The 20,397-nt window shown below is 35.5% G+C and overlaps 1 protein-coding gene across 1 annotated transcript in view; it reads left to right on the top strand.

The window, feature by feature from the left end:
• The window catches only part of LOC121422895, a 40,712-nt gene that overhangs the window by 5,526 nt on the left and 14,789 nt on the right, over positions 1 to 20,397 (top strand). Inside the window, exons 6-23 of the mRNA XM_041618132.1 lie at positions 1,046 to 1,231; positions 2,181 to 2,287; positions 3,702 to 3,924; positions 4,656 to 4,826; positions 5,054 to 5,227; positions 6,258 to 6,488; positions 7,126 to 7,358; positions 8,232 to 8,424; positions 8,955 to 9,197; positions 9,523 to 9,690; positions 11,483 to 11,701; positions 12,716 to 12,816; positions 13,471 to 13,627; positions 15,088 to 15,267; positions 15,729 to 15,827; positions 16,764 to 16,911; positions 17,303 to 17,445; positions 19,938 to 20,107. Coding sequence (XP_041474066.1) covers positions 1,046 to 1,231; positions 2,181 to 2,287; positions 3,702 to 3,924; positions 4,656 to 4,826; positions 5,054 to 5,227; positions 6,258 to 6,488; positions 7,126 to 7,358; positions 8,232 to 8,424; positions 8,955 to 9,197; positions 9,523 to 9,690; positions 11,483 to 11,701; positions 12,716 to 12,816; positions 13,471 to 13,627; positions 15,088 to 15,267; positions 15,729 to 15,827; positions 16,764 to 16,911; positions 17,303 to 17,445; positions 19,938 to 20,107 — 3,146 coding nt within the window. The remainder of the gene's footprint in view (positions 1 to 1,045; positions 1,232 to 2,180; positions 2,288 to 3,701; positions 3,925 to 4,655; positions 4,827 to 5,053; positions 5,228 to 6,257; positions 6,489 to 7,125; positions 7,359 to 8,231; positions 8,425 to 8,954; positions 9,198 to 9,522; positions 9,691 to 11,482; positions 11,702 to 12,715; positions 12,817 to 13,470; positions 13,628 to 15,087; positions 15,268 to 15,728; positions 15,828 to 16,763; positions 16,912 to 17,302; positions 17,446 to 19,937; positions 20,108 to 20,397) is intronic.

Here is a 20,397-nt window from a genome sequence, read left to right as displayed (position 1 = left end):
CTAGGATATGTTACAAAAATGAGGCCCAGAAAAAATTGCGTTCGAAAATAATTATTTAGTGCTTCAAAAATTGAAATATAAAGTGACCGGAAACACCATCTTAATTTCATCCCATACACTTATGTGTACTATTTAGGCGTCTATAAGACGCCTATTTATAAAATCGGGGTTTGCCTTGTAGTTTTAGCTTTTCATTCTCAATAATGGTTGTTTTTAGGGTTTATTAGTTCTAATACATGCACTGGTATACACAAGTTTCATATTGGTTTGAGAATTTTTTAAATCGGCTGCTCACAAAGTTAAACAATACCTTTAAGAAACTGTTTTGATCTATGATGTTAATTAATGTTATGTACAAAAGTTAAAGAAGAAATAAACGTGAACCATGATTGTATTTTGAGGGGGGTGGGGTCCTACAAATGACTTTTTTTTCATCAGCGGAAACAGCATAGCTCTAATTATACGACCATGCATGATCTTACAGCGTAAATTTTATTATTAATACAGTTGACAAGCCAAAGGAGGTTAAAAATTGTATCCGTGAACCAGAATTTTGTGTTATTAGGACAGTTTACAATCATTACATATTCATTTTTATTCATTGTACATTCATATTATTATTCCTTGCTTCTTGTGAAAACCTTTTATTTAATAACTTGACAGTAGCCTTATTCATTCAATTCATTCATTTTGTAAAATATTTAGTGTAAATTCTTGCCAAACTATTTAATTTTATGATCTTTTCTTATAACAACATATATCATGTCACTTTTGTTATTCTGTTTGATTTACCGTATATGTTATGCTCTTTCATATGTGTTTACGTTTTACTTTGTATTGTATATGGACCCCATGGAAGAACAGTATAGTCATGTCGACTAAACTGAAAATGGGCAATCCATCCGTTTTGCTTTTTTTTTTTTTTTTATACGGAAAATAAATACTATACTATACTATATAGGCCTTTACATGATTTAATAGAACTCACAAAATCAACAACAAAAATCTATGAAAATGTAAACTTAGTCATAACTCTGATACACAGATCCTTCTACGGATGAGAGTGGCGTCACAATGATTAAAAAGCAAGTACTGGCCAGCACTGCCCCTACCTCTCTCAAATTCTTCGTACATTATGGATACAACTATCTTGCTATCAGCAATCATCTTGAGGTCACAGATGGTGTAGAAAGTACATTGACTGATTCTTCAATTTATTGGTGGGCATCGGGTAAGTATCCCCCCCAAAAATCAATTAATAAATAAGTAAATAAATAGATACATATATAAATTAAAAATAAATAAGTAATCAAATAAATAAATAAAAAGAATCAGCATTCTTTTTCAAATAGAGCAATTTACATACATTGGTATATGCATTTTTATCAATTTTTTGAAAAAGGATTGTTTCTATATTCAATTTCATTAACGCAACAATGTGTACTTGGATTATTCTACTTAATGATATCAGTTCATAAATCGCCTTCTTTAAAACAATAATTTTTCATTTATCTAGTTCTATGTCAATGCGATTAATTCTAAGTTGAAATAAGTGAGCAGTGCCCTTCTATATTTTCAATGATATTTCATATCCTAAATATGTTTTATGTAATATGACATATTCTCATCACGTGTGACCAAACCGAATTACTATCCACTATCGACAAAAAATAGATAAGAATTGACTTAAGATATTACATAATGCTGGTAAAATAAATGACCTAAAACCCATACCGATATGTTTATTGTGTTTTGATTAAAATTGTGAGCTCTAATGTCCGACGTCGGTGTGGAATCGTCATAATACTACGTTGACACGTATTACATGCTTTTCTTTTGTGTTTTTACAAAGCTCACATGGGCCCCGTGCATTCCCTAAACTTAGCGATTAATAGTGGAGCTGATTTCTACAATTAATTACATTGGTCAATGTGTATAATCAGTCTTTAAGATCAGTCTTACGATCAATCTCCAAGTTTTATGTTAACGGGTCCCTTGGCAATGATATTATATCGTCAGTGTAAAAAAAAACAGTTGCTTGTTGCATTCATTATTGCCACTTAATCGTGTAGGCCTATAGATAATCTACACATTAAGCATTATATTATTCCCTTTGTCATGTTTAATAAATTTGTGTAATCTTTGATTTTAATGATGTTTCTTTTTTCTTTTTCTCCCAGACGAACAGTTTATTGAATACCAGACGATAAGCACTGATGGGGCCATTTCCTTTGAATATTTAGATTTGGAGTATGATCCTAAGCTACTTGTAGCAGTTGACCGGACTGTAAGTTTACAACAGAATGTAATCTGTAACGGTTTATGTATACAAATAAAAAAATATTTTTGAAATGCATTTTTTTTTTTATACATCTTGATCTACTTTATGAACTTGTACTGTTCTCTAAGAGTTTGAGATAGTCATGTTTTAAAATTCAATCAATTATATTCAGGTTTTAAGCATTGAATATTAGAAACTGAATCATTTAGTGTTACCTCTCAAACATTTTGTTTTAATGCTAAAATAATACCAGATCAGAGAAGGAGGAGGGGAAGCTCAATGGAAGGGGAAGAATGAGAAGGAGGGAAAGGAGGTGGAAAAGGAGGGAAAGGAGAATGAAAAGAAGACTCAAATTGAAAGGAAGTCTCTTTACGCTCTTAAAAGAATTCAAAATACTGCAGCTAGATTGGTAACCCTCACAAAGAAATTTGAACATATTACCCCTATTCTCTACTCCCTCCATTGGCTTCAGGTTCATAATAGAATTATTGTCAAGCTCCTTCTCTTTGTCTATGAAATCATCCATGGTCTCGCCCCATCCTACCTTCAAAATCTTATCTCTCTCTGTCCCTCATCCTCTGCAACTCAACGTCTCCGATCTTCTTCTACTGCTCACCTTCGACTATCTCTAGGACCCCGCACTTTTACCCGTTATGGAGATCGTGCTTTTTCTGCTCTTTTTTTTCTTTTTCAAAGAAAGTATTTATTCAATATTTCTCCACTTGCCCCTAAACTCTGGAACAATCTCCCCATCTCCATCCGTAATGCATCCACTGTTGAATCTTTCAAAACACCCCTCAAATCTTACCTCATGAAGCAGTCCTCTTAATTCCATTTCCTGTTCTCCTTCACTGTATTTTGCTACTTTTTTCTCTTTCCAATGCGCTTAGAAACTGTTGTATTAAGTGCTATACAGTATAAATGTTAATTATTATCATTATTATTAAATGGAAAGTGGAAAATAAGAAATGAATAAAATTATTAAACGATTATGGAGGAATGTGTTAAAGAGGAATTTTACCCTTACGTCATATTCGAGCAGCTTTCCTACAGATTGTATGGTACAAAAATCAATGAAATGTCATCTTTCCCCAAAAAAATAGAAAATAGTTTTTATTGTTCCTTCAGTATATCAAAAAACAAATCATTTCACCCCGTTCCTTAAAAGACAGCAAAAATAAGTAATAACAACCCCCCCCAAAAAAAAAAGCAAATTAATGCATTAATTACATAGAATAACAGGAAAACTGCTCATTTATGACGTCACAAATCCATAAATTAATATTTTTATAACTTAATCTTTTCGCAAACCTTCACCAATATGTATTTTTTTTCTGGTATGTTTTTACAGCAAACCTTTTTTCCAAGGTTAACCTTCCCCTTTACAGGAAAATGATTCAAATTGTTTCTATGGTAACAGGGGCTTCGATTCTTCGAGTTTACCGATGATGCTGCGTGGGAGGAGACTGATACGAATCTCTACCTCTACGAATCTTCTACCAGACTTTCTGATGTTCATCTCGAAGCATTCAGTATGGATAGCACCGATTACATAGCGATATCTGGCGAGCTATTCTGGACAACTGAACATCGAAATCTGACAGAGTCCAACTTCTTTTCATTCGTGCACGTCAATGACACAAGTATGATTTCTCAATTCTTCATATCCTAATCATAATCAAATATTTATTGTTAGCTTCTTTATGTTTCCATTCATCCCCCAAATACTCTTCACTCAGTATAGGTATTAACATCCAAGTACACAGAGGCACTACTAGCAGAGTAGAATTTGAGTATAATTCTACAACATGTACAAGGTGAATATATAGTCTTGAGGGCTGTAAAATCAGTATACTCTCACGCAACCAATATCACAGAATATCCCTACCCTCTTCCACACACTCATTTACCATATAAGCCCTGGCTGCTTCACACTCACCGAATATCTATCAACGTATCGTAAGGTACGACTTATGATTAATCTTTACGAAAATACGGATGGTACGACCCGTCAGTATATGTCATATGTGATCTAATAATACAAGAACAGTCATTAATCATCGATATATATTCCATATAATATCGAAATTCTCAGTTTCGTCTGAAGAAGGGGATGGGTAGATAACCTATAATTTCACTCTCGACATGCCCAATGATAATGAATGCAATAATCAGGGACTCGTTGCAGTTTAAACGTAGCTGAAAAAAAATCAAGCGATTAAGTCCCTATTGAACACATTTCATCGGTTAGATATCCCCTAATTGCATTTACTCTTTGGATTGTTGTATGATCGCAGCCCTTTCTGCAAAAGATCACATTGAAAAATGCACTTTTTTTACTGCTGATATCTGAGTGTTTCTTTTAAAATTCCAGCTGTGACAAACGTCACTGAGGGTATTTATCTGCCCAGCTGCATCAAAGAGCTCACAGAAAAGACTGCGGAAGGAATAACGAACATCACAGACCTCACAAACGAATTATCCGAAAGAGGATTGAGTAAAACAAAAGAAAAACAAGTTATCACCAGCAACATTGTGATCACAGGTTTGTATTTCCTTTATTCAGTCCTGGGCAATCCCATTAAATAATAAACGTTTCTTGTACCTTTCTCCACTTTTTCTTCAAGTAACTGCTGTCTTCACCTTTTTAACTGCTGAAGCCGGGATAATTTGAGAACATTAAGAACACTAAAACCTTTCATTTAAAAAAACTACAACAACAGTGATTGTAGTCCTTTAATCACCTATCATTGTGTTTGGTTTCTGATGCAGGAACAGCTCAACTTCCGGTCCTGAAAACCAAAACACTTACGATTGAGAGTGGACAGGAATACGAGGTGGACCCTGCACTAATTCAAGCTATAGATGCCAACGGTGCTGATTCTACGGCTCTCCAAGCCCATCCTCCAAACTTTGTTACCAAATCAACGGAACAGACCATAGAAGGTGAGACTTTCAGAATTAAATTCATGAGCGCTGTGGAGCGTTATGGCACAGTGCCGGATTGCATGTGAAACAGAAGGTCGTGGGTTCGAATCACAGCCATGGTGTACGTAATTTCCCTCATTGTGCTGCACGAGGTGAATGGGTACTCAGGATTTATCCCTTGAACTCTAAACGCATGAAACGGCAGCTCGAGCTAACAGCCGGAGTGACTATATGCGCATCGAGATTCTTTATAAATCTTGTTTCATAAATACTAATTGATAATTATATTATTGCAATCATTATCATCATTTTTATCGTTATTAATTAAGGAAGATGAAGGAATGAATGAATTTATTTATTATCCAATGCAATGATAATACCAATTTACAAGTTTACAAACAATAATTTATGAATACATAGGCAACTAATACACTCTAGCAATGACTACATAACAATTTAACAAAATTAGTTAACAGTATATGAAAGATATCTGGATGATAACAAATATAAATGGTATCAAAATTCATTTTTCCAACAAATGTTCGACAATAGCTTTGCGAAAACTTGATCTTGATGGTTTCTTTCTGATTTTGGTTGGTAGCTCATTCAAAGAAGTTGTGCCTACATAAGATAAACACTCCTTTCCCAAGCTTGTCCTAACATTTGGTACATACATATTCTCGTCTTCCTTTTGCCTTGTATTATATCTATGTTAAATCAGTGAACAATATAGTAGCAGTGAATGTGGCAAATTTGTATTAATTAGATCGTAGATAAAACTACAGTTAGATAATCTATACAGTTGGTAAATGTTAAGTTAAGAACCCTGAATAATGGTGCTGATCTTGTCATATTTGTACTGAATGTTATTGCAAGCACTGCCATTTTTTAAATTAATAATATACAATCTAGATCATTTTTTCTAGCTCCACCCCAGACTACAATACCATATGTGATGTGGGGGTGATGTGCAGTGTCTTTTATAAAAGAAATAGCTTTCATTTCTTTGATGGTTCTCACATTTTGTTTTTCTTCCCAACTAATAAAGGTTCGATAACATTGAGTGCTCCGAAGACAATTGTCAGTGGCAATGCCCAGGCGGACTCTTTCACGGCAGACGATAATTACATCAATGAAATCGATCTTTCATATATCGATACAAATGCATTAAGACTCACCGGTTCACAGACTATGACGGGGCAGGCGGATTTTGTTACTGACGTCACAGTAGGGACAAGCGTAACGGTGTCGGGGGATATCAATTCTATAACCGTGCCAGGTACGTACATGTCGGCTAGCATCAGAATGAGAATACAGGGGATAACTGGTTAAAGACATACACAGTTAGAAGGTCAAGCAAGATAACTAAAGGTTCAGAAGAGTTATTCAAAATCTTTTTAGTAGGCCTATTCTTGATCTTTTGATATCATGGATTTCGTAGGCTGTCTTAATTTTACCCTTTTTTCAGACACACAAGAAAAGGTATGCATAAAAAGATGCTATTAGGCTTCTTTTCATAGAAATGCGAAAAGTGGTTTCAGCAACTGATGATGAAGCCATAAATTTAAATCTGAAACCGCTCACGATAGCGGTCTCCTGCGTTGATTGATGACATATTTCTTTTAGAAAAAACTTAGTTTATGCTTCTCAACATTGTTTTGTATATCATACGACTACATTCTTATTATTGATTATTAATGTATTGTATTACCCTGACCAGAAATAAAAACAAACATATCAAACTGAAACAAACTCTTCGTTTATTGAATATAATCGTAACTCCATTATTTTAGCTGTATCATTGATGTTGTAGACCGTTGTCATATGCAATATAACATTTGACATACCTAAAAAATATACTTTAATATGATACTAAAATATCAATGTTCATCAATGTGTATTTCCTTCAATTTTAGATGACGTGATGGACAAACCGTCATCTCAGACCGTTGCTGGCTCAAAAACCTTTGATGCTAATGTCAACATTAACGCAAACGTTGACATTAAGGGTAACATCAACGACCTGGATTTGAACAGCGATGTTGTGTTGTCAAGCCGAAGTGCCACAGTCGCTGGTGCTAAGACATTCTCCCAACAAATCAGCTTAAGTCAGCCCATGGGTGTATCGGCGGGAAAAACAGTGGATACGGTAAGGCAGTCAATTTTATTTTTGGTACCAACTCACCGTTTAGAGTTTGGCTGTGGAGAAAAGAGATTGATCGTCAGACAATTTATACTGTAATGTTGAAACTGACGAATATGCTATTAAAAAGGTAATAGGATTTTCCAACCACAAAAGTGTTGCCCGGCCTACACTATTTTCTGACGCTATCAAGCTTTTCTGGATCTTTAATATCTGGGTTCTTCTACAATTTTCTTACAATTCATTCTGATGAATCAATCGGTTTCAAGCTATCTAGTGTTACAATGATCATTATGGCAGAGGTATTGATCTTTGCCAGAAGTTCAGTCAACTTTCCTGTGTCAGGATAGCAGAAGTTACAGACTCTCATATCCTTAGGGCGCCTAGTTACCAATAATGCATATAGCATTTCCATTTATTTGACAATGTTTGAAAGTAGGATAAAAGAGCATTGTAGATTAAATGCCTTGCTCACGGTCATTGCTGCCGCGGCTGGGGATCAAACCCCAGACTGTTTCATGTATAGCCAGGCGCTCTAAGACCACACGGCCACGGTACATCCGTTCCAGACGATTGCAACCAGCAGTTATCCATCGCATGTCATTCAAAACAAGAAGGCAATGCATAGATAGATTGTGAATTAAGTATGTCAATACTAGACCAACAGCTTCAAGCCAAAGACGACATGTCATTTAGACCTAAAACACATGCGGGCTCGCACTACCGTACTACCGTCGGTGAATGGGGATGATAGTAAAAAAATTGGTAAATAAATCCCCTGAATCGACGGTTATTCCTGTCTACGTCAATACAAGCATTCCACATCTTAAATAGTATTTAAATCTAAAAATCTTTCTTTTTTATTTGGTCTCGAACTAGGTTGATGTATCGGAGTTTAGCAGCCTTGTTCTGTCTATTGAAAATGGTGGTGTTATTACCGGTGATGTTGATTTCGATAGTACCGTCGATATCCCAGGAGACGTATCGATAGAAGGAAGCCTCATTAATGATGTCGATTTTACCAGTGCATATAACGATGCTGTGTTTTATGATACCGAGCAAACTATAACAGGTATGCCTAAACGATATTATCGTTCATGCGAGTTAGGACATTTGGACATAAAGTGAAGGTGGACAGTATAATGCTAAAGACAAAGATACTTAATTTTGTTTTCTTGCCTGATCTGCGTAACTAGAGTGACAAAATATATTTATGTACCTGTAGAGACTGCAACCTGAAGTTGCTCTGAATCTTAGCTATGAGGGGTTGTCGGACAATTGGGAATTAATACTTCCTGGAACATATTGCGTACTATAAGAGAAAGGGATGTTTTCTAAATTAGCCAGTGTGCAGAGGTTGTGTTTCCGTCTCACAACAGTGGTGAGCATCAGAATGTACTGTATCTGCTTGACTGAGAACAAATCCATCATAATGTTAAAAATGAAAGTTGCTTTCATTACACATTGTAAAAGGCTAGCATATTTGATATTTTATCTTGGAAGCTTTTCAAAAATGACACTTTGCAACGGATAATGCTGTATCACAAAGTCATAATCCACCAGACAAAAATATTTTCATTTTCTTATCTCTTTTCACTGAAGTTTCTAAGACGTTCCTCAATGACCTGAAGAGCGAAGATGACGTCACCGTCGATGGTGAGGTCAACGGTGTGGATATATCTGAGAGTGTGTTCACACTGTCAGGAACACAGACCATTGACACACAGATGGTGATCGTTGATGGCAGTGTAACAGCTAAACAGGATGTCAACTTGACTGGGACGGTGAATGGGATCGATCTATCTGAGGAAGCCGTCTTCTCGGACATTGTCCAAACTATAACAGGTAGTACAGGTGTCACATCTGTAGATATTTCAGGCGCCTTAAAAACCATTGAAATTCATATGAAATAAGTGTTGGATTAGATAGGCTTATATATTCCCCTAGTGGACAGGAAATATTTTCCACGATCTTTATTGAACATCAAAAATAAATCAACACGTATGAAAACACCGTTTAACAAAATCTCATTCATCACCTGAAACAAGAAAATTACCCAAATTCGGCAGTCAAATAGTTCCAAACGTAAGGTGATATATTTCTGAGAAGCTGCATCTTTGATAGAATGATGGAAAGCGATAACGAATACCAATAATTATTTTTCTTCCAGGTACTGTGATCTTCACAAAAGATATTGTTGTGGCTGGGAATACCATAGTTACCGAAGGAACGACCGTAGATGGTGTCGATATTAGTGCATATGCAGAAACAGCTATCAAGATCATTGATGAACCACAGAGCATGGCTGGAGTGAAAACATTCTCTAAGACCGTAACAGGTGTGTAGATAGGGCCAGGGAGACGTTTCAGTGAAAAAAATATGATGATAATGCAGGCACGCGCGCGCGCGCGTGTGTGTGTGTGTGTGACGGTCGAGTACCACGAACACATCTTTAATACCATTGGTACAGAGATTTTTTTTGAAAGAAAGTCTTTATTCAATATTTCTCCACAACGCATATAAACAAATGGAAAATGTATGTGATATATCAAATTCAATATCATACATATACACAATACATAATTTAGATAAGCTTGATGTGCCTCGATTCGTCAAGATATACAATAAATTTATTTTGTTGCATGTGCCTAGTTCGTTCTATCTCATGCTGATACTTTAATTTCTTTTGAAATGATGAGAATGATAAGTTTCCTTTTAAACATTTAGTTGAAAATATATAATATTTGGCATATAAAATATCAAAATTAAAAGAAGAATTTCCAGCTGGTATGCCAAATACAAAGTCATTAAAAGATAATTTTATTTCACTTTTAAGAGTGTATTTTTCAAAATCATCTAAAAATCGACGAGTAAGGGGACATTCCCAAAAGTTTCTGTGTGTGCTGAACAAAAGGAACATAAATCAGAATGTGATATACCAACAGTTTTCAAGTACTTGTTAACACCAAGAATATTATGAAAAATTTTGTACTGAAAATATCTAAGCTTTGTTGAAAAAGTACATTTAAAAGGAATCATATAGATTTTGTCCCAAGTAACGATTGGATCTGAAACAATACTTTTCCATTTGTTTTGTGAAATAGGAATTTTAAAAATTTTCTCAACACACATTTTATGAATATATTTACACACTTTTGTTACCTTGCTTATGTTATATATAATTTCCTCTTGGTAATTCACTTTTTTAGGAGGTTCTTTGCAAACCATTTTCCATTCAATTGGTATGGCAGATATAACAGAATAATAATCAAGAAAATTACAATGAATATCAAACTTACAAACAAAATCAGAATGTGAGAGAAAGTTACAATCCTGCTTCAACAAATGATTTAACCTAATAATACCTTTATTTATCCAATCTTTTTTAAAAGTAAAGAACCATTTACCTTGATACAAGAGTTATTCCATATAACCTGATTGTGAATAAACTCATCAGGAGGATTTTCATTAAAAGTTAACTCACACCAAGACTGCAAAACTTTTTTAATAAAAATATTGTCCATATGAAATTTCTTTTCATTGTTTCTAATATTGCAATACAAAAAAAGTTTATTACCAAGACCATTTAGGAACAAGTTAAAAAAAAACATTTCCATTTACCTGTGTTATAATCAGAGATATAGAGATATAGATTGCAATTCAATCTCAGACAAAACGAAGAGATGCCATTTCACTTCTTATTTTCAATAAACACCACTTGATAACAAACAGCTCTCCATCAACAGATTTCGGTAATTTAAATACATTGTGAGGGTTTTTATCGTTGGATGAATTAGGAAACCATTGTGTTTAGTAACCTTTTCTGCCTTGTTACCTACGTCATGCATGAGTAGAATAGATAGTCAAATATCACCCACACATCATTGTCGTTAAAATATCTTACATCTACCATCACGACCAAGGGTCCATTTTATAAAGACTAAAAACTTTGGTAACTTTGCCATAATTGCACTGCAATGGAACCGTTGATTGTGATTGGCTGCTGAGCCCTGTTACCAACGTAGTTGCTATAATGACAAAGTTACCCTAGTCGTAACTCTTTATTAAACGGACCCAGATCTAAAACCTAAACAATCCTATCTTCCTTCACATGACATTGGCTCATTCAGTATCTGGCAGCATCACGGTCTCCGGTGACGTCAACGGTGTGGACATCGAGGATCTATACGATGACGTCTTGGCGAAGGGTAGGGAACAAACATTTGAAGTAGAGGTGGAAGCCACAGGCTCCGTCGAATTATCGGGAGCCGTTACCCTACAGAGTACCATTGATGACCTCACTATCCCAGATGACTTTGTACTTCTTGGTGAAAGTGGAGATATAGGCGGTGGGTATTGTTTTTGAAAAGATTTTGTAAACGTTAAATATATAACACCCCTTCCCTCATGGAAATTTGTACAGGCATTTGGTTTTTAGGGTCTTATTAGGTATTAGGTCTCGGGTAGTTGTTTGATAGATACCCTGTGTTAATGATATATCCCAGTGGAAATGATATACATACTGTCTGTCCCCGCTGACCTCCCCCTCTCATTCTCTTCTATAGGAGGAATAAATAGAACTGCACTCTAAATCACGCGAATAAAATGTGAAGAGATTGTCTTGTCAGCGGGGCAAATAATGAAGTTTTTATTCAAGAATTTCCTAATTTTTAATACACTGTTAAAAAAACCCTGATTTTACAGAAAAATAAAAGAAGATTTTGCAGAAAGCAATACCAGAATCATTCTTTAAATTCATGAAACAGGAATTTTTCTGCAATTTAACAGAACAGGTCTGTTAGAAAAAGGGGAAAAGAGTGTTTTATTTAAGGAAATTTGTAAGATTACACACACCAAATACCAATTTCCTGTAAGATTACGCAATCTGGTAAGATTACAGGTGTTCTCGAGACTCTGCTGCAGGAACTTCTTTTAGTTTAAGGATAAATTTTCTAACAGTGTAGAAGTTATATAAATCAAGTGCCCCTCTAACAAGATGTATCTTAAAATGTGATTAGATTGTTTTATGGTCGTATCTTATGGCAATATTATGAATTACAAGAGGTTTTCGAATTCCCTATTAGATTAAGACTTCGAACCTTATATTGGATCTTTCACACACGAGTGTTGTCCCAAGATAAAGAAATGTTCACCTGTGGTTCAAAATACAAATAAATATCACGTGATATGTAGATCCTGAAAGTCGAATGTCCTCCGCGTATATGCCCTTCCATGGTCATTCAGAAATATTTATCAAAACTCCAACAGATATTTGAATCACAGTATTCCATTACAGAATTGTATCTTACGTACAATCGTCAAATTTTCAAGTACCTTTTAAAAACCATTTTCTATGTTTACAGGTTACAAGACTTTCTCTGATCTAGTTTCTATATCTGGAGCTCTCACAATGGGTGACACAAAAACGATCAATGGCGAAGATCTCTCCGCATTTAATGTAAATGTAAGCAAATACCCTCATTAAAAATATTCATGAAGTAGAGACTGATAAAGATATAGCAATGTTTTTGGACCATGAGATGTACCAGTATCGGATCGATCTAGCAGGACTAGACACATTGCTTGACTGACCATCATTGTATATGGCCCCAAAATGCTTATGGCATTTATTCTATTCAACTATTGTAGCCAAATGTGACACAAATCTCTGACAGTACAGGTTTAATCTAACGGCTTAGTTGGCACTCATAGCATTCAAAACATCAGTAATAAGTAAAATTGTTTTTATTAAGTTATGAGGAAAAAGCAAAATAAACTTATCTAAATGTTTTAAAGTACCCTCTGAAATCACCTTTTTCTAAAAAAAAAATCTTCATGCAATATCTCTCAACAAAATATGGGAAATGCAAAATGTACGTGATATTGAAATACTTTAGGCCTATACTTGTACAGAATACAAAACTTAATTACCTCGATACGCCTCGATCCATGAGGACATGTAATAAACTAATTTTGTTTAATGTTCACGATTCGTTCTATTTCAAACTGATGTTTTAATTTCTAGCCTTTTTAACTTCTGGTTGAAAATTTAGCATATTAGATTTTTTGAAAAATCCGAAGAATAATAATTTCAGCACAGTTTATTTTGTCTTTGCAGATCTTGAAGATAAGTGGAAATCAGGAACTGTCGCTAGCTGGAATATCTTTTGACTCTGCATTGTCCATCATTGGTGACGTCACCGTAACTGGAACAGTGGAAGGATACACAATACCAACCGACTTGGTGTTACTCGCCGAGGCTGAAGAGATTTCAGGTAACACGTGTGGGATAATAGCGCATATATTGCTTTGCCCCCCCCCCGCCCTTCCCATTTTTTTATTTAAATATAAATTAGGTAAGAGAAGGACCTCTTCTCTGGTAAATACCAAATCATGCATTATTGTGGGATACAAGTCGTTAACAGGCAGTATTTAGAAATGTGGCCTGTCCAATATTACTTTTCTGTATCTTATAATAGTTTTGAATGTATTTGCTTAACATTATTCTCACCCAAAATGTACGTGCCTTTTAGAAAAAAAAAACCCTCTGTACTAGGCCTTGGGGTACAGAACTGGAATGTATTAAAAACATTGCCTGAAATAGAGGTAAATTATTGGTTTGAGTATCAGATGAATGTGACGTCATATTAGATTTTGAATTTTTCACGATCAGTGGTAGATATGAAACTATCGGTAAATATTCTTTATTTTTAATACTTTATAATCTATAGAGTAATATAGCTTCAAGAAATATTTTCTGAATAGTTTTAAAGGAAGCCATTGGTGTTCCGAATGGTTTATCATTTGGGCGTATCTTAATCATGTGGATGCTTATTTGGAGCGTTGTGGCCCATTGGATTAGTCTTATGACTTTGAAACAGAGGGTAGTGGGTTCGAATCCCAGCCATGGCGTAATTTCCTTCATCAAGAAACTGATCCACAATGTGCTGCACTCAACCCAGGTGAGGTAAATGGGTACCGGTAGGAAGTAATTCCTCAAGAAGCTGTGTGCGCTGTAAACGCCTAGCTTAGCCGTGTAATAAAGGAGCGTCTTGAGCACCTAACAAGGTGGATATGTGCGCAATATAACTACCCTATATAATTAGAGCCCTTTTTTTACTAGGTTGCTTTTCCTTCAAGCATCGACCACTCACATACACAAATGGAAATGTATGAAACGTATTGCCAGCATCTGTTGTTTTAAGTCTCTTTGCTTTCATTATATATTTCCTTTCATATGAGATTTAATTACGACAAATCTCCTTATAACCACTTTAGATAAATGTTTGTATACAAAGCCCCCGGGAAAGCCCCTCACTTTTTGTGTTTATCCCATGGCTAGAGGGAATAACTCCTATAAACATGATTGATAATTACATATCTCACCTGGGGCCCTATCATACAAAGAGTTACGATGATCCGATCAACCACAACTATGGAAAGCCAGCAACATCAGCATCCAAAATGCTTGTTTGTTCATAATATATTCTAGATATAATGTAATGTCTTATTCATTCAGAATTCTATCAAAGATTCGATGTGATCATTTTTGTTTACTAAGGAGACTGTGCAAATTTCCTGTAGAAAAAATTACGGTATGGATGGATTTCTATAAAGTTGAGATCGATCGAATCGATCGTTAGTATTTGTATGAAGGAACCATGATCCTAAGCGAAACAATCTTAACTCGTGCCATTCTGGAGTCAACTGGTCTGTCAAATTTTCCTTTCGACAGATTGCAAGACGTTTAGCGACGCGAACGTCGTCATATCAGGAGACATAAGCACGCCTGATCTCAATGTGGCTGGGACCGTTGACTTGGTTGATATCGATACGCTGTATAGCGATGCTGTAATGACGGCTTCTGGGGGAGATTGTACTATCGCTGGAAGGAAGACCTTCCCAAACTTTGAAGGTATTCCAATCAAAAGAAAATTCCCATTAGGCTACTTAAAAAAACATGCATAATTTTTGCCACTTCGTGAGAAATACCAGACCGTTTTGAAGTCGCAAAATGTAGTAATTATTTAGATTTCAAGAAATGGATTCCTACAAGATTCCTACAAACTTGTTTATACCTAAATGGTTCTTTGTACATTTCATGGACCACACAAATACTATTTATACAAAAAAACTTTCATTGTACTAGAAACACATATGATTTATCTTCGCCACTTTGTGAGAAATGCCAAACTGTTTCGAAATCGCCTAATTATTCAGATTTTAAGAAATTTCATCAAATAGTAAAAAAATAATAATTTGAAAGATTGCTAAAATTTTGCTGAGGCCTTAATGACTCTTTGTAGATTTCATGGAATACATAAAAAAATAAGGACCTATTTACATGTTGGTGAATTATTAATTTCTCTTCTACAGTGACAGGTGAAACATCAGTCGAAGGGACGGTTGATGGAGTCAACCTATTGACCCTGAAGAACACCGCCGTATATTTGGCTGGCGCGCAGGATGTTGCTGGTAGATATATTTCTATTTTCTGAATAATCCTATCGATTGTGCATTGAGTTACCTTTCCCAATGTTCATGGTGTTGTAACCACATGCCCTATAACATCATGACGTATGCTTTCCTACATGAAATCTTAGAGGAAATTAAAAACCATCCTAAAGAACCTACCTTCAACGCCAGTTGGGGTAGTATTTCCATGAAAAGAAGCTGTCGGTGGTTTTCAATCACTATTTTGCTCTCCACCAATCAGATGTTAGAATTTCAGTAGCTTATAACAATTATTGAAACATTACCCTGCCCTTTGTTACATTACATACTCCCTTGATAAAATGATTTGAGAGTTTCTGAGCAACTCATGACATCCCACCGCTGACACCGAAATAGAAACGATGTAGATATTACGGTTTTCCACACGCCCATCAAAAAATGCAGCTACATACTTGATGCCACGTTTTCTCAGGGGTGAGGTGATTTAATATATTGCGCTCCTGGACAGTAGAAACACTTGTGATCTTGCTCAAGAAAAGAGAAATGAAAACTATAAGGTTTTATATTATATCAATCAAGATTAATGAAACTTTTACTTAGTTAATCATTGTCCTAATCTCTTTTCTTGATCAAAGTCAACTAGAATATTCAAATGTCTTGTTCAGGGTCTATTTTCTTTTTATCTTATTCCTCTATCTGCAGGCGTTTGTTATTTGTAAGACGTTCAGTACATGATGTCTGATATCTTTTTACTAGTGAATTTTGATTATTTGAACATGTACATCAATCGTAATTCAGCCTCATAGGCTGAATATCTTAATAAAACTATAATGTGAGTTAAATAATATTTACGGGCTTCTTTTCTGATTGACCTTGCTTACAATAATGTTTTGAAAAAAATTATAATCCATGACATAAGCAAAGTTGTTTTTCATATACAATTGAATATCATTTCAGGTGATAAATCGTTCTCAGCTGGAACCACAATTACGGGTAATGTTGCAGTTACAAACCACGTCAACTCGGTTGATTTTGCACAGAAATCCGGTGACGTCATCTACAAAGATACTATTGGAGAAATACGGGGCGCGAAAACGTTGTCTGGGTATTGTATATATTATAATATCTTTTCTAGCTCAAATGATGAATTTGTTTGCCTTCTTGAATGATAGAGGTATGTAATAAAAATGGAAGTAAAAGAAGTAGGATAGAAACACAATTAGCAATGTAATTTTATTGAATCTTCGGTTACAAATGCCTATAGATTTACTTTGTGTTCACAGCATATTGAGAAACATGACTATTTTCAATAAATCGATGACATATAGATTAATTCACGTAGGTCCTTTGTAACTGTCAAATAGCTCACACTGAATGGTATATCAATTCCATTCAGTTCAGTTTGATATCCGATTCAGATGAAAAAGTCATTTTCTATTTTGCATGATTATAATTCGAATTGTTATTTTCATATTTTTGGTCTTATCTCTTTTTAGAGGCTTGGCAGTCACTGGTGATATGGATGTAGATGGTTTAATTAATGGTGTGAATGTAACTCTCCTTGATGAAACATATCTATCTAAGCAGTATGAACAGACCCTTGATGGAAAGAAGACATTCAAAGAATCACTTACTTTAGGTAGGCAAATCTTGATATGCGTGTTAAAGGGGAATCCAACCCAAATAGACAGCTGTTTTCTCATTTACAGGAAATTAGACAAGCAAATAGGTTAATGATTCATCCCTATGGGGATCTGAAATTGGATACTTTGGTGATGTCATTTTCACTCACTTTAGATTTGATAGGGTCTAATTGTGTGTTATGGCAGGGTTTTTGTCTCACCTGCGAAGCAAAGTGAGACTATAGGCGCCGCTTTTCCGACGGCGGCGGCGACGGCGGCGGCGGCGGCGGCGGCGGCGGCGGCGGCGGCGGCGGCGTCAACATCAAATCTTAACCTGAGGTTAAGTTTTTGAAATGACATCATAACTTAGAAAGTATATGGACCTAGTTCATGAAACTTGGCCATAAGGTTAATCAAGTATTACTGAACATCCTATTAGAGTTTCATGTCACATGACCAAGGTCAAAGGTCATTTAGGGTCAATGAACTTAGACCATGTTGGAGGAATCAACATCGAAATCTTAACCTGTGGTTAAGTTTTTGAAATGTCATCATAACTTAGAAAATATATGGACCTAGTTCATGAAACTTGGACATAAGGTTAATCAAGTATCACTGAACATCCTGCATGAGTTTCACGTCACATGACCAAGGTCAAAGGTCATTTAGGGTCAATGAACTTTGGCCGAATTGGAGATATCTGTTGAATTCCCATCATAACTTTGAAAATTTATGGATCTGATTCATGAAACTTGGACATAATAGTAATCAAGCATCACTGAAAATTTTGTGCAAGTTTCAGGTCTCATGATTAAGGTCAAAGGTCATTAGGGTCAATGAACTTTGGCCGAATCGGGGGTATCTGTTGAATTACCATCATAACTTTGGAAGTTTATTGGGCTAGTTCATTAAACTTGGACATTAGAGTAATCAAGTATCACTGAACATCCTGTGCACATTTCAGGTCACATGACCAAGGTCAAAGGTCAATGAACTTTGGCCGAATTGGGTGTATCTGTTGAATTACCATCATAACTTTGAAAGTTTATGGATCTGATTCATGAAACTTGTACATAAGAGTAATCAAGTATCACTGAATATCCTGTTTGAGTTTCACGTCACATGATCATGGTCAAAGGTCATGTAAGGTCAATGAACTTTGGCCATGTTGGGGTTTTTTGGTGAATAACCATCATATCTCTGTAAGTTTATTGGTCTAGTTCATAAAAAGTGGACATAAGAGTAACCATGTATCACTGAACATCTTGTGCGAGTTAGAGTAGTATTCAAAGTCAGCACTGCTGCTATATTGAACCGCGTGATGCAGGTGAGACGGCCAGAGGCATTCCACTTGTTTAAATATGTACAGTCTTTTGTACAACCAAAATTATTCCGTGTATTTTTGTCTCACCTGCATAGCAGAGTGAGACTATAGGAGCCGCTTTTCCGACGGCGGCGGCGGCGGCGTCAACATCAAATCTTAACCTGAGGTTAAGTTTTTGAAATGACATCATAACTTAGAAAGTATATGGACCTAGTTCATGAAACTTGGACATAAGGTTAATCAAGTATCACTTAACATCCTGCATGAGTTTTATGTCACATGACCAAGGTCAAAGGTCATTTAGGGTCAATGAACTTTGGCCGAATTGGGGGTATCTGTTGAATTACCATCATAACTTTGAAAGTTTATGGATCTGATTCATGAAACTTGGACATTAGAGTAATCAAGTATCACTGAACATCCTGTGCGCATTTCAGGTCACATGACCAAGGTCAAAGGTCAATGAACATTGGCCGAATTGGGTGTATCTGTTGAATTACCATCATAACTTTGAAAGTTTATGGATCTGATTCATGAAACTTGGACATAAGAGTAATCAAGTATCACTGAACATCCTGTGCGAGTTTCAGGTCACAGGATCAAGGTCAAAGGTCATGTAAGGTCAATGAACTTTGGCCATGTTGGGGTTTTTTGTTGAATAACCATCATATCTCTGTAAGTTTATTGGTCTAGTTCATAAAAAGTGGACATAATAGTAACCAAGTATCACTGAACATCTTGTGCGAGTTAGAGTAGTTTTCAAAGTCAGCACTTCTGCTATATTGAACTGCATGATGCAGGTGAGACGGCCAGAGGCATTCCACTTGTTGAATATTATATGGGCAAATTATGACATATTTATTAAATAATTTTAAGATAAACAGTACTGAATTGCACGTACTTTGACTCAGTTTGGTAAAGCAAGTAATGATAGTTGTAATTCCCTCAGTTTCCAGTGGGACGTGTTCACCGATTTTTTTCGCAATGGAAAAATGGACTGTCATTTCCGAGACAGTATTATTTGAAAATATTGTTCCTCAAAAATATCAATAAATATCCATTAATTTGGACAGTAGTGAACTCGGTAAAGCTATTAATGCCAGTTGGTGCCAGTTATACTCTGGCATTTCCAATATTCTTGCGAAAAATCTTTAAGAAACTTATCGTTTAATTTGACTTTTACAGCAAACCTGGATTTAGCCAGTGGAAAGACGCTAGACACCGTAGATCCGAGTAATTTCTTACTCTTGGCTGATGATGAAACCCTAAGTAATGACGTGTCATTCTCTAAAGCTGTAACCATTCAAGGAAGTGCTGATGTTGAAGGATTTATCAATACAGTGGATATAGAGGAGGTGAGTACTGGCAGTGTTACATTTTAATACAAAAGAAAAAAAACAAAAAGACTTCAATAGTATATATATATACACTACATATATATAACTACAGATTGGATGGGGTGCATGAGCTCTTCACCCCCCCCCCCCCCAAGGATCGAGTTTCATGACCAAGAAAATGAAGAGAAAGACGGAAAAGGAGGGGAAAGGGGAAATATGATATTATTTGTGCATTACTCCAATTATACTCTCAATACTTCATTCAAAATTCATTGCTGGTAGACAAGTTTTGAAGAAGATTGTTTAAC

Source organism: Lytechinus variegatus, chromosome 10 (genome assembly GCF_018143015.1).
Source record: "Lytechinus variegatus isolate NC3 chromosome 10, Lvar_3.0, whole genome shotgun sequence".
Lineage (NCBI taxonomy): Eukaryota > Metazoa > Echinodermata > Echinoidea > Temnopleuroida > Toxopneustidae > Lytechinus > Lytechinus variegatus.
Note: the sequence above shows the minus strand (reverse complement) of the source record. Positions and strands in the feature narration are given on the sequence as shown.